The 13390-nt window shown below is 39.3% G+C and overlaps 1 protein-coding gene across 1 annotated transcript in view; it reads left to right on the top strand.

The window, feature by feature from the left end:
• The window catches only part of OSTM1 (osteoclastogenesis associated transmembrane protein 1), a 34788-nt gene extending 34225 nt beyond the window's left edge, over positions 1 to 563 (top strand). The window contains exon 6 of the mRNA XM_010382490.2: positions 26 to 563. Coding sequence (XP_010380792.1) covers positions 26 to 81 — 56 coding nt within the window. The 3' untranslated portion in view covers positions 82 to 563. The remainder of the gene's footprint in view (positions 1 to 25) is intronic.
• The last annotated feature ends 12827 nt before the right edge of the window (positions 564 to 13390 follow it).

The following is a 13390-nucleotide window of genomic DNA, read 5'->3' on the forward strand; positions in this document are numbered from 1 at the left end:
AATACAATTCTTTTGATTTGTCTAGCCAAACGTCTCAAGTCCAGTACCAGTTTTGCAAACATTCAAGAAAATTCAAACTGAGACCTACAAAATGGAGAGTTGACATATCACGTGAATGAATGGTGGAAGACACAACTTGGTTTCAGAAAGAAGATAAACTGTGATTTGATAAGTCAAGTTCTTAAGAAATACAAGGACTTCAGATCCATTTTTAAATAAGAATTTTCCATTTTTCTTTCCTTTTCCACTTCTTTCTAACAGATTTGGATATTTTTAATTTCCAGGTGTAGCAATGTTATCTATTTTAATGTGTATTTGTAACAATAACAGAAGATGCAAGAACAATCATTATTTTATTTTATAGGCATTTTATCACTATTCTAGACTTCTGGTATTAATAAGAATAACATAAGTATCTCAAGTAGAAACGTTTTTGAAAACTAACATTTAAAAATTAATTGGTTGGCCAGGCGCAGTGGCTCAAGCCTGTAATCCCAGCACTTTGGGAGGCCAAGACGGGCGGATCACGAGGTCAGGAGATTGAGACCATCCTGGCTAACACGGTGAAACCCTGTCTCTACTAAAAATAAAAAAAACTAGCCGGGCGAGGTGGCGGGCGCCTGTAGTCCCAGCTACTCGGGAGGCTGAGGCAGGAGAATGGCGTGAACCCGGGAGGCAGAGCTTGCAGTGAGCTGAGATCCGGCCACCGCACTCCAGCCTGGGCGACAGAGCAAGACTCCGTCTCAAAAAAATAAATAAATAAATAAATAAATAAAAATTAATTGGTTACAGCAAATACTTTGAAAAAGAAACGTACTTGTCAGGAAGTAGCACGCCCAAAGATTAATTACTCCCCATTGCAGTATTATTATTATATATGTAGTTAATATGTTGTACATCACAATAATATATAATTCAGTCTCTAGTTTCCCTAGAGTCATTTTTGAAACCACTGATTCCAGACCTCCCTAACAATTTTTAGAAGTAGTAAGCCACATTACATTTATCTTTGTAAAAAGATTTATGGTAGCTGGTTTCTTACTTGACTTTTATAAATAGTATTTTACATCTTATTTTTTGCCTTTATTTCATAACTAATTTAAAAATCACTGGATTGCTTTATTATATTCAGGGCAATATGGATTATTTTTATACCAAGGATTTGCATCGTGAATTACATTAAGTTATTTGGCAATTTATAATTTATTACTACTTTAAATCAAATGTAGCATTATCATACTATATTTAAATTGTCATTTTTTTAAAGGAATATTTTCCTCTTGAGATATGTAGAGGATTTGGGAGCAGAGAGAAAGGAGGGGTAAAACCAGCTTAAGGTTCAGCAAGCAGACAGGGACCTGAGAGGATGCTCACTATAAGACTGTTGGACAGTGGTGTGTATTGAGGGCGTGAATTGGAATGATAGTCTCATACAGAAAGCAGTGAGATTAAGATGATCCTTATTTTTTCTAAATTTTTCAATCAGATGAAAGTGATACGATTGAAATGAAATCACATATTTCATGCTCAGAAATTCTATTTTGGTATGTTTGTATTAGCCTTTAAAAAAAAAACCTTCTTTTCAGAATTGTTCACAATTTTATTTCTTAGGTTTTTAGAGTTCAGGATTTCATTTATTAATTTCTTCTTGCTTTTTTGGTGGAAATAGGCTTTGTTGTAAACATTAAGAATATAATATCTCCTCTATATAGAAACAAGAGTTTTGTTAAATAATAAGAGAATTTGAATCCCTTCCTATAGTATAAAATGCTCTATAGGGAGATGAAGTGTTTCTTTTTTCTTTTATGTTTACCATATATGTGGAGCGAAAGATAAGGCTCTTGGATGTGTAACATACTCAAAAGCTGTTATACTTTCTCTGATGTGCTGTGATCCACTGAAAATGTGCTGGAGTTTGTTCTGCTGTCACTGTTCATGCTGCTGGAACTTAGCACTGTCTTGATTTGAAGCATATGATTGAGAGCCATTGGAAGCAATCTTCATTAATGCAGATAAGTGGTGACTTTTTGAGCACCTTTCAGTATTACGTATTTGTAAAAGCCATTGTTTTTGGATATAAAGCTAATAAGCACTTTAAAAAGGAAAAGGCAGCCTTTACTATTTTTTCTGGTTGAGTCATTGCTCCTTAGACATAGCATCAGCAATAGATTTCAAAGATAAGTATTAAGCGCTACCCTAAAGTATGTACATTTTTCATTTTGTCATATTGAAAAATTATTTGCATAGTTCTGAATGCTGAGAGTCAGCTTATATGTATTCAGAAGAATATCTTTAAGTGTTTTTTTGACACATTAAAATAAAGGAAATAAAATAAGGAAGTTGTAAGCTGTATTTGGATTTTTAAATACATTTTTAAATTTTCAGATGTAGTTTAACATCACATTGCAGTTTTTCAGGTGTTGAGTTTGGATGCCTACTTTTACGAGTACCATCAGCTGGACACAGTGTCTCACACCTGTAATCTCAGCACTTTGGGAGGCTGAGGCAGATCGCTTGAGCTCATGAGTTCGAGACCAGCCTGGGCAACATGGCGAAACCCTGTCTCTACAAAAAATGCAAAAATTAGCTGGGTATGGTGGTGAGTGCCTGTAGTCCCAACTACTTGGGAGGCTGAGATGGGAGGATGTCTTGAGCCCGGGAAGCAGAGGTTGCAATGAGCCGAGATCATACCACTGCACTCCAACCTGGGCAATAGAGCCAGAGCTTGTCTCAAAAAAAAAAAAAAAAAAAAAAAAAAAAAGTACCATCTATCTTAAATTTTGCTGCAAATAAAAATGTACTTTGGATTATTTATTTATTGTTGAACTTGAGAGAGAGAAATAACATCAGATATATTTTTTATTTTTTTGATAATTAATTTTTTTTTTTTTTTTGTAGAGACAATGTCTTACTGTGTTGCCCAAGCTGGCCTTGAACTCCTGAGTTCAAGTGACCCTCCTGCCTCAGCCTCCCAAAGTGCTGGGATTACAAGCATAAGCCACCACCCCTGGCTGAACATCAGATATTTTAAAGTGTAGCCCAGAGTCTAGCTGGTAAATGTTACTTATATTGGGACTAGTATTTTGTAATGTTTCTGGGATATGCTTCCTGTAAAATGAAATGTTTTCCTGGAACAAAACTAGTTAGGATTGCATTCCTGGCCAAAGACATGACATCATATAAGTAATAGACATCACCAGCAGTGAATTTTGAAAAGCAAAAAATACTATTAACCTATATAACCATTTAAAATGGAAAAAATTATATTCCAGGTACCTCTATTTTCTGAACTAGAAGAAACCTTAGAGGCCATCTGATCATAGAGTCCCAGAACTGGATGGATCCCTAGAGACTACCTAATCTGACTTTCTGTCCACTGCATGGATTCCTCTAAAAAGTGTGTCACTTATTTCCCTACCTTATTAACTAAAGAAGCAGAACATCATAGAGCTCTTTATTTATAACAGGCATTCCTTGATAATCAACTTTAAAATGGAGACTTGAGATGCTTAAATACTGTACTACTGTGCTTATTTTATAAAGATTTCATAAAATGATACGGTTATTTTAAAAGGGCTTTGGCTTATGCTGAATTATATATGTGCACCAAAATGTTACAACTCTACTAAATTTCCTTGTTCTAAACTATTATATTAGCTATAATAAATATTAGTCATACATGTAACATGTTTAATGACCAATACTTTCTTTGTCTCCTTGGAATTAAAGAGGGCTTTTAAAAGATAATTTGACTGATCCATGCTTCTTATAGTGTGGAGCTTTTCAATAATGATTTTTAAAATATGTTTTTCTTGTGATCAACAGGTATGTTTAAAAACATGCTGGGTGCAGTGACTCAGACCTGTAATCCCAGCACTTTGAGAGGCTGAGGCGGGAGGATCACTTGAGCCCATGAGTTTGACACTAGCCGGGGAAATATAGTGAGAACTTGTCTACAAGAAATTAAAAAACTAGCTGAGCATCATGGTGTGTCCCTGTAGTCCCAGCTACTCAGGAGGCTGAGGTGGGAGGATCACTTGAATCTAGGAGGCAGAGCTTGCAGTGAGTCAAGATTGTGCCACTATACTCTAGGCTGTGTTACAGAACAAGACGCTGTCTCAAAAAAAAAAAAAAAAAAAAAAAAAAAATTCATCTGAGTACCCCAATGCAATCAAAACATTTCAAAGCTTTAAAATGAATGATGTTGGGTACAGTGACTCCTGCCTGTAATCCCAACACTTTGGGAGGCTGAGGCAGGGTGATCACTTGAGGCCAGGAGTTCAAGATCAACCTGGGCAACAAAGTGAGACCCCCATCTCATATTTTGAAAATTAAAAAGTTAAAAGTAAAAAAGAAAAAAAAACTAAAATGATAGGCTCATTTTAGCTAGAAATTGTGGTAATTCCTCCATTGTCTTAAATGCTCAGGATCATGTCTGAAAGATTTGCCCAATAGCATTGGAAGTGGAAAATAATTCAATTGTAATTTCTCAGAATAATTGTATACAACTAGAGTAAAGATAGACAGAATGAAAATTATTAGTTGCTTGTCCTGTTTTGACTTCTGAAACAGAAGAGTGGTCACACAAAGGTAAGAGAAGGGCCGGGTGCAGTAGGTCACGCCTGTAATCCCAACACTTTAGGAGGCTGAGGCTGGCGGATCATTTGAGGTCAGAAGTTTGAGACCATCTTGGCCACATGGTGAAACCCCATCTCTACTAAAAATTAGCCAGGCATGGTGGTGCATGCCTGTAATCCCAGATACTCAGGAGGCTGAGGCAGGAGAATCACAGGAGGCGGAGTTTGCAGTGAGCCGAGATGGCACTACTGCACTCCAGCAAAAAATAAAAAGAAGGGAGGAAAAAGCTACTGTCACTGTATTGGGTATCTTTAGAGGCAGTGGCCCACAGAAGAAAGCTTTGCAGCCATCCTTCTTTCCAGAGAGGATCAGCTATTTCTTCCTTTTCCTCTCTCTCCTACTAGTACCTCATTTTCTACATTGATTTGTAGTGCTATTGCCAGTAACGTAATAGGAGCTGAGCTACAAAGGGCTTGGTTGGCCTTGGCTTTTTGAAACCCTCTTTACATCTTGGCTGTCCTCCATTAAATAAGGCACAATGTTTATTTGTATAACCTAGAGACTCTGAGCAGTCAAAATCCAACACCCACCCACCTCCCTCGCCACCCCATGCTCATGTTCTCTCTTACTGTGACAGCTAGCATAAGGATAGCATAAAGAAGGTAAGTAAGCAAGTAGAATCTCTAGATTGAATTTCCACTACCCCCAGTCTTGACTCCATCCTGTGATTCCTGAATGTATATGAGGGAACTAGAGGTAGCAGTCTACACGGAAAAGGGAAGTTGGGAGTCACTTGTCTTGAAGAGTGTATGTGTAGAAATTGTAAAATTAGATTGTATATTTTTAAGCTTTTGGGAAATGATGGAGATTATGGAAAGGATTGAAGTTCTGCTTGACCTTGCACTGCTTGGCACATTGGCCCAGCATCCATTCAGGACTTACCCCTTGCTTCAACTCAATATCTCAAATAGGAGCACATGGGTGTTTGGCTACTTCAGTTCCTCCTGGGTCTGTGACCTCTGCATTAGCAGATTATTTGTTCACCTTCTTCTTCCTGTCTCCTGATATCACAATAGATGAAATCATAGGAACTATCCTTTGTAGTTTGGCTAGTGTCACAATCTGTACCATTCATTCTATGTCTTTGAGACATTGGGGGATAGTTACTTAGGTGGGCACTGCAATTATGCAATTTTGCTTGTAACCAACTCCACTGTGCTGAAAGTTATTTAGAGAATGTAGTCTCTGATGTGGTCTGGCTCTGAAAAACCCATTTTAGGTTTGGGGACCTTGCTTATTGATGGCCTGATTTCAAGAGGCATACCCATGTCATTCTGGCTCTCAGGTGCACCCCAGCACCTTGCATCTAAGCCCTATCATTTACTCTTGTTCCCACAGTACCACCATCTTCTTCTCAACTCTAGCCCTGATTAGCCTCACTAACACCAAGATTTCAAGTGACCTGATAGGATTGTGGTAAAGTCTAAGTTTTCTAATATTTTAAAGAAATTACTCCATTGCCTCCTGGCTTGCAAAGTTTTTGTTGAGAATACTGCTGTAATTCTAAATTTTGGTCATCTATTCATAATTTTTTTTTTCTTGTTGCCTTCTAGATATCCTTTTTTAAAATTTTCAACAGTTAAACTGTGATGTGTCTTTTTTTGATACAAGATTGATTCTGTTGCGCTGGCTGGAGTGCAGTGGTGTGACCTCAGCTCTCTGTGACCTCTGCCTCCTGGGCTCAAGCAATCCTCTCACCTTAGTCCCCTAAGTACCTATAATTACATGCATGTGCCACCATACCCAGCTTTTTTTCTTTTCTTTTCTTTTTCTTTCTTTTTTTTTTCTTTTTGTAGAGCTGAGGTTTCACCATGTTGCCAGGCTGGTCTGGAACAACTGTGATCAAACAATCCTCTCACCTTGGCTTCCCAAAGTGTTGGGATTACAAGCATAAACCACTGCGCCCAGCCTCTGGGTATGTTTTTCTTTGTATTTCTTTTGCTTGAGATTCTCCAAGCCTCTTGGGATCTGTTTGTTGTTTTTTATTAATTTTAGAAAATTTGCAACCATTATATGATCAAATGTTCTTCTGAGACTGCAATTAGATTTATGTTAGGCCATTTGATATTGTCCCATGGCTCTGTTGGATGTGCTGTTTTATTTTATACACTCTATTTTTCTTTGTGTTTCAATTTGGATTATTTCTGTTAATCTATTTCAGGCTTACTGATTCTCTCTTGTGCTGTGTTTAGTCCACCGATAAGCCTGTTGAAGAGATTCTTTATCTCTTAATATCATATTTTTATTTCTAGCATTTTTATTTAACTCTTTTTTTGCAGCTTCCATCTCTCTGCTGAAATTCCCAATCTATTTATGCATGGTGTCCATCCATTCCACTAGGTCCTTTAGCATTTTAATCATAGTTGTTTTAAAGTTTCTATCTGATAATATCAGTATCTGGGTCATCTCTGGATCTGGTTCTGTTGACTACTTTATCTCTTGATAATGGATCATTTTTTTCTTGCTTTTTAAAATGTCTTACAATTGTTGATTAAATGTCAGATGTTGCATGTTAAAGAACAGTAGAAACTGAGGTAACTAGTATTTATATCTGGAAATGGGCACAGCCTTCCTTCTATTAGGCCATTAGTGTTGGGGGAGAGGGCAAATAACTCTAATAAATAGATCTGGGTTTGAGTTTGTTGCTGCTATAGTTACTTTCAGTATATCACAGATTTCAAATTCTTCAGTGGTGGACTGCTGCTGCCGTGGGCTTAGTGTGTGGCCTAGAGTGCCAGAGTTTTTCTCAGTGTTCCTGCTCCACCTTCAGCTTTTAGCAGACTCTGCACACTTATATCATCAGTGATATCTCTTTCTCTCTGCTCGTGTCCCTCCTCAGCTGTAGAAATCTATTGCTTACTACTTTGTGCAAGGCTTATGGTTGGGGCAGGAGGTGGTTCTCCTCCTCCGGCCTCTGTCTCATGCAAGCCATTGGTGTGTGAGCTTCAGGGCTGGGTACCCTTTCTCCGTGGCTCTCAGACCCTGCTTTGTAATTGTGGTAGTCTTAGGTGAGAGTGAGTTTCCTGTCCCTCTCTCACTGGTGGCAAACCTCTGCTTTGTATCAGTGCGGGATCATGGTCACAAGTGAGTTTCCTTGCCCTGTCCAACAGCAGATGGTTTTTGCTTCAACTCTTCCCTGCCTACAGCCAAGTTCGTTGGCTGAAACCAGGGGATAGGAGGTTTTGTATCACTTCCCTGGTGGCAGATGGCTTTTTCTTTATATAAGAGAAGGACCTGGGTTTCATCTCTCTCTCACAGTGGTAGCTGGTTGTCACCTGCATGCCTGTGTCACCAAAAGGAGTCTCTTTCAGTTCTCCTGCTCTGCCCCTAGTTTTTCTTATGAACACCCAGTGAAGGCTATGAAAAAGAGCCAGTAACTGGGGCTAAACTCTCCTTGTGTCTGTGGCTCTCGGGGATTCTAAGCTGTCACACTAGCCCACATTTGCTTTTTAAGCATTTGTTAAAATTTCAGTTTTCTTTTCTTTTTTTTTTTTTTTTTTTTAATTTGCTGCTATCTTTCATCCTGTACTCTGCCCAAGGCAAAGTAGTTTGTGAGAGCGATGCTTCTTGGCTTTCTCTATCCTAAGTGGAAATGGAACTTATTGATTGCTTTTTTTGTTGTCAAGTTTTACTTGACAGAAAATTGCTCTGAAATGTGTTTAATAGGTTTGAAGAGATAAAACAAGAAACAAGATTAATAATTATGGAAACCATAAAAAGAACAAAATCCCAAACAAAGAAAAATAGTAGTTGAAATTAAGAACTAAATGGAAAGGTTTTATAGCAAATAAGACATAGTTGAAGATATAATTAAAAATATATTAGAAGAACATTTCCAGAAGGAAACATGGAGTGAGAAAAGGTCATAAGTACAGACAAGGGGGATAAGAGATATAGGGGATACAGTGAGAAGATTTAATATAAATGTATTTAGAGTCCCTGAAAAGCAGAGAACAGAGACAATGTGAGAGAAGCAACTTTTTTTTTTTTTTTTTGAGATAGAGTCTCGCTCTGTCGCCCAGAGTGTAGTGCGGTACTGTGATCTCACCTCACTGCAACCTCCGCCTCGTAGGTTCAAGAGATTCTCCTGCCTCAGCCTCCCGAGCAGCTGGGATTACAGGCATCTACCACCATACCCAGCTAATTTTTTGTATTTTTAGTAGAGACGGGGTTTCATCATGTTGGCCAGACTGGTCTCGAACTCATGACCTCAGGTGATCCATCCACCTCGGTCTCCCACAGTGCTGGGATTATAGGCGTGAGCCACTGCACCCAGCCTAGAAGCAACTTTTGAAAAGATAATAGCTGAGGACTTTCCAAAACTGGTGAAAAGCATTGTCACAGATTAAAAATCCCAAGCAGAATTTAAAATATACAAAAAACCCAGGCACATTCATAGTAATTGATAACCAAAGATAAAATCTTACTAAATAGCTAGAGAAAAAGAGACATCACCATCAAAAGAGCAACCACTAGATTTACTGCTGGATTCTCCAGAGAAACAATGAAAGCCAGAAGACAAATAGAATATTTTCAAAGTGCTGAAAGAAGGTAATTGATTGGTCAGGCGTGGTGGCTCGTGCCTGTAATCCCAGCACTTTGGGAGGCTGAGGCAGGCGGATCACTTGAGATGAGTTCGAGACCAGCCTGGCCAACATGGCGAAACCCCGTCTCTACTAACAATACAAAAATTAGTTGGGCGTGGTAGTGCATGCCAGTAATCCGAGCTACTCAGGAGGCTGAGGCAGGAGAATTGCTTGAACCCAGAAGGCAGAGGTTGCAGTGGGCTGAGATTGCACCACTGCACTCTAGCCTGGTTAACAGAGTGAGAGTCTGCTTCAAAAAAAAAAAAAGAGGGTAACCAATTGTCTAGAATTCCATGCCTAGCAAAAATGGTCTTCAAAATTAAAAGGGAAATAAAGGCATTTCAGGACAAAAATAATTCATCACAAGTAGGACTGCATTAAAAAAACACTAAAGATGTCTTCAGGTAGAAGTAAAATAAACCCAGTTGGAAACTCACAGGTGCAAGAATAGGAAATTAGTGTAAAGGGTAACTATATGGATAAATCTAAATAAATATTGGCTGTACACAATATTGTCATGTGGAGTTAACATATATATATGTATATATACATACATATATAAAGAATAAAATGCACAAGTGACATAAAAATCAAGAGATGGTTTATATTAGGGTTCTCCAGGAAAATACAACCAAGAGAAGAGAGAGATATATGGTATATAAGCCATATTATATATGATAATATATAAGCTACTTTTAATTTAATTTTATTTTTTGAGACAGAGTCTCACTCCTATCGCCCAGGCTGGAGTGCAGTGGCACAATCTCAGCTCACTGCAACCTCCATCTCCTGGGTTTAAGTGATTCTTCTGCTTCAGCCTCCCAAGTAGCTGGGATTACAGGCATGTGCCACCACACCCAGCTAACTTTTGTATTTTTAGTAGAGATGGGATTTCACCATGTTGGCCAGGCTGGTCTCGGACTCCTGACCTCAGGTAATCTGGCTGCCTCAGCCTCCCAAAGTGCTGGGATTACAGGTGTGAGCCATCATGCCTGGCCATAAGCCACTACTTAATAATTAATATGTATGTCATAGGAGATAGATATTTTATATATATTGTACATTTAATATATGTCATAGGAAATACATAATCTACATATATAACATTCTATATAAGCAATCTACATGTTATATGATCTATATATCATATATTCTCTGTATTATATGTCTCCTATGACATATATTAAATATATATAGCATATAAATGTCTTCTATGACATGCATACATATTGTAAGAAATTGGCTCATGTAATTATGGCACTTGAGACATCCCGAGATGTACATTTGGCAAGCTGGAGCTCCGGGAAAGCTGTCAATGTAGTTCCAATATGAGGGCAGGAGACTAATGCCCCAGCTCAGAAGTCAGGCAGGAGAAGTTTCCTCTTATCAGCCTTTTTATTTTATTCAGGTATTCAATTAATTCGATGAGGTCCACCAACATTGGGGAGGACAATCTACTTTATTCAGTCTACTGATTCTAATGCTAAGCTTATTCAGAAATACCCTCACAAACACACCCAGAATAATGTTTGACCAAATGTCTGGGCACCCTGTGGCCCAGTCAAGTTGACACATAAAATTAACCACCACAATATTCTTGGAGTTCAAATGTTTTAGGTTGTTGCATTATTTGGGAGTGAGATAAAAATTCAAGTAACATTGGATATTAGGATTAATGTTGAAACCTTTAAGGTAACCGCTAAAAAAAAAAAAAAGTAAAAGAAGGTGTAACTACCAAACTAATGGGAGGAAGGAGAAATATCAATATAGCAGAAATCAAGAAAAGAGGGAAACGGGAACACAGGACAGGACAAATAGTAACATGATATACTAAACTCAAATATCAGTAAGTAGATGAAATAGAAGAGGGAAAGAAGGAGGGAGGGAGGGAGGAAAGGAAGGAAGTTCCAATTAATTTTACAAAGTCAGCATCATCTTGATGTCAAATCTGATGAACATAGCACAAAAATGAACTAAAAAATCTCACTAAAAAATATTGAGAGTGAAAACAAAACAAAAATATCGAGAGTGGCAGGAAGCAGCCAAATGCCTAGGCAAACAGGGATGGGTCCCCGGTGAAACCCCATCTTTAAGCCCAAAAGCCTGAAACCTGCAGCCCAAAGTGAGAACTTCTATTCCTGTTTGCTCTGTCTCTCTTGATTGGTTCCTTCTGAATAATGTCTTTTTACCAATCCAGTGTTGCCTTTTCCAAAACTACCTATGGCCAACCCCACCCCACCCCACCCCCATCCTGTGCCTATAAAGATCCCAGACTCAGTCAGTAGAAAGGAGAGATGGCCAGACTTTGGGGAAGAGAGGGCCAGATTTTGGGGAAGACTATCTGCTTTTCCCATCCCCTCTCCAGTTCCCCTCTATGCTAAGAGCCATTTCCACTGCTTAATTAAATTTTCCACCCTCACCATCCTTCAAGTGTCCACGCAACCTCATTCTCCTTGGATGCTGGATGGACAAGAGCTCGGGGCCCACGGAGTGTGGGGACCCCAAAAGGCTATCGCACCGGCCCTTTGCCCTTGCTGTCAGAGGGCAGCCACCCCATGTGACGAGACAAGGGGCCAGCTGAGCTGTTAACACACAGCCGTCTGCAGATGGCAGCACTAAGAGAGCACCGTAAAACTCCCCCTGGGGTTTTGGGGTCACAAGCTCCCTCATCTTGGTGGTGCCATGGGCCCTGCACAGAGCTTGCTCCTGCCAGTGCCCAAAGTGGCCAACCAGATCCTACACTCGCTCGCTCACTCCTGATCTGGCCATGAGCCTCACATGGAGCCTGCTCCTGCCGGTGCCCAGAGCAACTGGCCAGATCCCACACTCACGGGCTCATGGCTGGTTTGGCCATGGGCCCCACATGGAGCTTGCTTCTGCTGGTGCCTGGAGTGGCCGCCTGGGTCCTGCACTCACTCGCTCACAGGCTGCCACCCACAAGGGGTTGAATGTGGTGGGCCGAGTAAATGTTCCCTCCTGTTGGGAGTCCAGTGAAGGGGCCAAGAAAAATCCTGCATCAATCTTAAGACAAAATGTCACATACAGTATTTGTGGACTTATCGGTAGGCTAAAAGAATAGTACACTTTGAACAAATTAGAGATTATCCTAGGAATTCAAGTTACTAAGAAATCAGTGTAACTGAGGCGACCTTTAGTTGTATAGCCATCAGGGGTTACCTGTCCTTTTAACACCTATGAATCTCATTGGAGCCCTGAGTCTGCACGACTGAGATTGTCCTTGCAGATACTTAGAAGCTATACAAGTCTGCCCTGGTTGTTGGTTCACCTGAGCTACCATTTCGAGAAAGCTACTTACTCTGAAGGTTACTTCTTGCTATAACCGTATTTCCAGGATGCTACTGCAGAAATTATAAAGAAAATGACTCAGATTTGTCTGTGTTAAAAAAAAAATCAACTAGAAGTAGTATGCAGCATATATGACAGTTCAAAAATCTTAACATGTAAAGTGTTCTAAATTAATGAGACAATTAAAATTAATTTTAATTTATAAAATTAAATTTAAAATAAAATTATTTAGAGGTAAATAAATATCTCATAGAAAAATAAGCAAAGCATGGCGTGGTGGCTTATGCCTGTAATCCCAGCATTTGGGAGGCTGAGGCGGGAGGATTGCTTGAATTCAGGAGTTCAAAACCAGCCTGGGTAACATGGCAAAACCCCATCTCTACAAAAAAATTTTTTGAAAAATTAGCTGGGCATGGTAGTGTGTGCCTGTAGTCCCAGCTACCTGGGAGGCTAAGGTGGGAGGATCGCTTGAGCCCAAGAGGTCAAGGCTGAAGTAAGCCAAGATCATGCCACTGCACTCCAGTCTGGGAGACAGAGCGAGACCTTGTCTCAAAAAAAAAAAAAAAAAAAAAAATTCAGCAAAAGAAAAGGCACAGAGAATTCTAAAACAAAGTTAGGCAGCAAAGATATGAATAGGTGTTCGGTGTTCATATCTACCCACTAAAGAAACACAAATTGTAGCCACATGGTGATCTAATGGAATGGCAGATACTGCAGATACTGAAAAGGAATGATAATGTCTGGAATTGGCATGAGAACAATGAATTTATATAACATATGGTGTGAGTGCAAATGGATACAGACTTTCTAAAGGGACATTTTCTTAATTATTTCTTTAGGCTTAATTCCTGGAAGCAGAA

This window comes from Rhinopithecus roxellana, chromosome 4 (genome assembly GCF_007565055.1).
Source record: "Rhinopithecus roxellana isolate Shanxi Qingling chromosome 4, ASM756505v1, whole genome shotgun sequence".
In the NCBI taxonomy this organism is placed as follows: domain Eukaryota; kingdom Metazoa; phylum Chordata; class Mammalia; order Primates; family Cercopithecidae; genus Rhinopithecus; species Rhinopithecus roxellana.